Source organism: Macadamia integrifolia, chromosome 7 (genome assembly GCF_013358625.1).
Source record: "Macadamia integrifolia cultivar HAES 741 chromosome 7, SCU_Mint_v3, whole genome shotgun sequence".
NCBI classification, from domain to species: domain Eukaryota; kingdom Viridiplantae; phylum Streptophyta; class Magnoliopsida; order Proteales; family Proteaceae; genus Macadamia; species Macadamia integrifolia.
In genome coordinates this window covers 27,914,503-27,920,008 of record NC_056563.1, presented here as the reverse complement: position 1 = coordinate 27,920,008, position 5,506 = coordinate 27,914,503, and the positions used below count along the sequence as shown (strand labels likewise).

Sequence of the window (5,506 nt, the reverse complement as noted above, 5' to 3'; positions counted from 1 at the left end):
TTTGGTATCGTTTCTGTTCCAGAAACGCTGTTTCGTTTCAAAAACGAAAATTTCAGTTTCGGTGTCAAAACGCAGTTTTTAAAAAAAAAAAAAAATGTTTCAATCTTATCCGATATTCTGATAATACTACTAACACTTTGTTTCAATCAGTGTAAGTGCTGACTCATCCACCACGTGGCTGAAGTGCTGAACCACATATTGACTTGAAGATAGAGATGAAGGTGGTGACGCCCCCGATGTTTGATACTCCCGATCGTGTTGCGATGTGATGGGGGATACTGCGATGCTTATACGAATTAGGGTAAAGATTTGGATAAGTGCAAACGAAGAAGAAGCAATTCAATGCTGGGCTTACGTGTCCTGATGTACGTGGCAAACGGGCCCTTAGTGCTGCCAAGTGGAACGCCTTGAAAGTGAAGGAGATGAGGTTTCCGCTCTTATCGTCTGATAGATTCTTTCCTGAAGTACTAGGTGTTTCAAAATCGGCGATGGCTGCATTTCCAGAACAGTTGAACTTTCCATGCTTGTCTGTTGGATTAGATAAAAGATCTGACAATTATGAAAGGGGGAGGTTTTTAGCATTTCACTCCTATGTCTTGTGACTCAATTCGGGAGGCTCATTTATACAAAAGGGTCGGTCTGGGTTTTCTTTTATTTCCCAAGTGTTTTGATGGTTTCATCCATCATTTTTTTTTTTTAAATAGCAGGAAAGCCATTAGAATCGATTTCTTCAAACAAATTTTTTTCTGTTTTGACAACAAAAAAAAATCATGACATATTTAATTAATGTATTTCTTTTTCTTCTGAAGACATGATTCATGGTTTACAGAATATGGATTTATCCACATGATAATGATCATGGGACTGAGTTTTTTTTACAAACATAGAAAATCTTTTCTATAAGTGACCATCATTGTGATGGGATGGCACTCTAGGAACTGGAAGAAGATATTTTGACCTCGAACAAAAATAATTATGACCATAGATTATTGTGGAAAGAAATTCACTCCTTTGTCATAGGAAAACTTTCTATTGTTGATAATGTCTAAATTGTTCCTTAACTTAGAAAGTTGTAAAAGGATAAATAAAACCATTATGTTAATTCATTATTATTAATACTTAGAAACATGATTTCCTTAAATAGATTGAAAAATCACATATTACTAGTGAATGATTCCTGTGGTGGACTATCTATCCTACATGTAGCTTCATTTTGGTACGTAAGAATAAGATGTAATTCACCCCAGAAATTCTTCAAGACAATTATAAAGTCTTCATAGTATTGGACATTTTCAAATAAATATTTTCCTTGTTGTTAGATAGGGCACGAATTTGGTGAATAATATCTCATACGACAATACTAGTATGTACAATATAGAGATCTATTGCTATGTGTGACCACTGAGGAGAGAGAGTACGTCATGTCATCTTCACTTTTGAAAGATATTGGGTTGTCAATTAGTTGAACCTAATCAGCCTACACCAATTGAGGCTTTGTATTATTTTCACCATATTAGGTATCAAGTTCGTCATAGTCCAGGGCATAGACATATTTTTATTTGGGATCATTTTTTATGCATAATCGGGTACAATATAATTAAGTTAATCAGACTATAATCAAAATTTAAAGAAGCTAATTAAATAATTGAACTATAAAAGATCCTTAAACTGGCTATGATTGAGCAATATAGAGTTAAATAGGCTAATAGAGGCTACAAACAATCGATTATTGGCCGGTCACAGTATTCAATCGGTTATTAGGCCACTACCTTGCATCGGGACCACCTGATTATAAATCAACCGGTGCTTAGCTCGACAAGCTTAACAATCAATCGGACCGCTCTGGGGCTTCAACCGGTTGGTTCAGATCGAGCCCACCGGTGTCGGGGGCAACTTTTGGCACACCATTTTACCACAAAAAATTTTTTTTTTTTCGCACACCATAGCTTATGTAGTCTCGAGACTCCCGACTCTCGACTCTCGACTCCTTGTGTTAAAGTAAGCGCATGGGATCATGTTAGCAAGCGAAGGAGTTAATGAGTTGGACGAAATGCGTGATCCATTTCGCGTATGACGTGGCAAGATTGAGTTCGACTACTAGTTAGCCTCACACTTGTTCGTCTGCTACTTGAAAGAAAGGAAAGGTGGAGAGAGAGAGAGAGATTGAGAGAGAGAGAGAAGACTGGTAAAGAGTTCCCCTGGACACTGAAGGGGGCGCGTTTTGGAAGTTGGGAGTTTGGTACCCGCACCACAATCGCAGATCGCAGGGCAAGAGAGTTGGGGATGATGATGGCCTCAAGGTGTAGCAGTACTTCTATCTTTTCCCATGTCAAGACCGCAACCCCTCACCATCATCAACTCTGTCAGGCCAGGTCGTCCTCCATTGGACATGCGTCGCTATGCTGGAGGCGCTCGCTGGTACGAGACGATCATCTTGCCTCTGCAATCCCACTCCTCACGCTTACTTCTTCGTCTTCTCTAGGCGAGTTTCTCTCTCTCTCTCAATTTTGCGTTTCTTCGTCTTTGAATTCCCTATACTTTGACTTGCACATGTTATAGTTTCAATGCTCTCCTTCCTTCAACAGAGTTTGATTCAGATCAGCCCTCAAAGAACCTTTGAAGTTTTTTCATTCTTGTGGACTTCTCATATGTTATTTGATACGTTGTCCATATATGAAATAATCTAAAATTTAGTTCTCCATTCTTGCTTCTCAGGAGGATCTTACATACCCTCAGTGTTAACATGTACTGCTCAAACAGCAATGACTACCAATTTGGCTCCAGGGACCCCTGTTAGGTCTACAAATATACTAGTTGTTGGGGCTACTGGAACTCTTGGGAGGCAGGTGGTGAGGTGGGCTCTGGATGAAGGATATGATGTAAGATGTCTTGTAAGGCCTCGACCAGCTCCTGCTGACTTCCTTCGCGATTGGGGTGCAACAGTTGTCAATGTAGGTTTCAAGCATCAAAGTTCCAAGTGCTTTTTTTTTTCTTTCACATTGAAGCATCTTGGGCTAATTTAGACATCACAATATCTGTACCTCTTATCTAATTAACCACTCACAGGAGTTTTTCTGAAATGTCTAATGAATTTAATGATGATTGAGCAGGCTGATTTAAGCAAACCAGAGACAATACCGGCAACATTGGTTGGCATTCATACAGTTATTGATTGTGCGACAGGACGCCCAGAGGAGCCTATAAAAACGGTAAATTCTATGTAAAATCCCTCCTGTTTTTTTCCTTCTGCAGATGAAGTTTCTAAATATGAAGTGACTACGATATTTAAGTTTTAGCAGTTAATACTTTCTAACAACTATTCATGAAGCTGAACTTGATTAGCTGAATATATTAGAGCAATGGACTTAAAATAGCATTTATTCCTAAAATAAAATCCTATTACCAATTAACACCCGATCAGAAAATTGGTCTTTAACTTTCTAAATACAGATCTTGGTCTTGTTGGATATGTAACTCAATAGATTATCAAATGACACCAATATCATGCAAAACAAATAAAGTTTTGATCTTCAAAAAATAAGCCCTAAGAGAATTTGATGGGCATAACCCAATTTTCTGCAAGGCAATGTTCCCAATCTCAAAAACAATCAATGCTTTGTGGAGCATATCCGGACCACTCAATTGGGCTGTTGGGATACAGTCCATACAATTGAGTTACATTGAGTTATTTTCCTTTGCTTCAGTTTATTACAAAAAATGTTAGTGGATATTATCTTTTTTGGAATTGGTCCATTTCTATGGGCTAATTGGCCACAGGTCTTTTTTCTATTGTTGTGCATAATGTTTTCTCTCCTCACATGTTGTTTCTTTATGGTGGTGATCTGTTTTAATCCACTATTTCTGTTTAGGTAGATTGGGAAGGTAAAGTTGCTTTAATACAGTGTGCAAAAGCAATGGGGATTCAAAAGTATGTATTCTTTTCCATCCATAACTGTGACAAGCACCCCGAAGTTCCTTTGATGGAGATCAAGTACTGCACTGAGAAGTTTCTGCAGGACTCAGGCCTAACCTACATTATCATCCGATTATGTGGTTTCATGCAGGTAGCCCATCCAATGAAATTTTGTTCATGTTTATTTTATGTTGATTTTTCTCAAAAGTTTGTAAGAGAGTTTACAAGCTCATTGTTTCATGTATATCAGTTAATTTTCTTTGTCTGTCTATATTTTCAGGGAGAAACGACTTCCTATATTACCTTGATAATGAAATTTGTATAGACAAAATATGTATAGTAAAGTAATTTGGTCTCCCTCCCCCCTACTAAAACTAACTATATCCATTACTTGCAAAACCAAATCTACCTCATGATAAAGTAGGGTTGGTTACAAAAATATGCTGCACATGCACACTACTAGTATGAAAATGAAAATTGTTTGTACAGAATCCCAAACTCGGGGGCAAAACCTAATTTAGCAGAGATCAAATTGAAATATTAATAATCCTAAATGGACCCGAGGGGGGGTGGGAGACAAATATAATTATCACCAAAATAAACAAATTATACTCATATGGCTCCATTTGTTTCAACATAAAGTATCTTCTAGAGAACCAAATATTATCTATAAAGTTTGTTTTTATATTTTCTGCTGTTTGTCATTTATTTTTGGTTGGTCATGGAAGGAAGCATATTTGGGCATGAGTAGAGGGAAATAATCCAGCTATATGATAGGGATAGAGTACTCCACAGGCAACATGTGTATCGAAGCTCAAGAACCACCACCCTATGGGGAAACATCTTGAAATTTTGAAAATGAAAGCTTTTTTTCCCAACCTTTTGTATGAGTTTGCTTTTCAATATTTACTATTTACTGTTATTGTTGCTGATTAAAAAAGAAAAGAGCATGTGCTTAAACAATGTTCCTTACCTTCTAGTTCCCACTGCTTTTTCTCTGTGATAGTTCTCGTGGGTTGGAAGCACTAATGAATCTTTCTGTGCAGGGCCTGATTGGGCAGTATGCTGTGCCTATACTAGAAGAGAAGTCTGTCTGGGGAACTGACGCCCCAACAAGAATTGCTTACATGGACACTCAGGTTAAAGTTTCATTCCGTAGAGATCCTTGTTTAGTATCTCAAGATATCGGATCATGATTCATTGGTCCTCATTGAATTCCTTAATATATTGAATTTTAGTTCATTGTGTGATATTATCCATACGTATCTAAATCGATGCTCTTTTTCCCCAGGATGTAGCTCGCTTGACATTTATAGCTTTACGAAATGAAAAAATTAACAGGAAACTTTTCACATTTGCTGGGCCTCGTGCATGGACAACCCAAGAGGTATTTGAAGGCCAATAAAGATGCTCTTGATTGAAGTTGTATCTTTTAGGCTATGATAGTTTCCAATCATAGCTCCATTTATTTCAGTCCTTGTTAATAGTATTTAGGGTTTTTATTCAATAGACAATAGTTGCTAGTCAGCAAGTGCTTGCATGCAAAATGAGACTGCGAAATTGATTCTGATTTGTGTGTTTTTTTTTTTGGGT

At 37.5% G+C, this 5,506-nt stretch overlaps 1 protein-coding gene across 1 annotated transcript in view; it reads left to right on the top strand.

Annotated features, from left to right (window-relative positions):
- Positions 1-2,137: 2,137 nt before the first annotated feature.
- LOC122083536 (protein HIGH CHLOROPHYLL FLUORESCENCE PHENOTYPE 244, chloroplastic) overlaps positions 2,138-5,506 on the top strand; it is a 5,187-nt gene continuing 1,818 nt past the window's right edge. The window contains exons 1-6 of the mRNA XM_042651379.1: positions 2,138-2,482; positions 2,716-2,951; positions 3,111-3,209; positions 3,870-4,064; positions 4,960-5,052; positions 5,205-5,300. Of these exons, the coding sequence (XP_042507313.1) occupies positions 2,284-2,482; positions 2,716-2,951; positions 3,111-3,209; positions 3,870-4,064; positions 4,960-5,052; positions 5,205-5,300 (918 nt within the window). The 5' untranslated portion in view covers positions 2,138-2,283. The remainder of the gene's footprint in view (positions 2,483-2,715; positions 2,952-3,110; positions 3,210-3,869; positions 4,065-4,959; positions 5,053-5,204; positions 5,301-5,506) is intronic.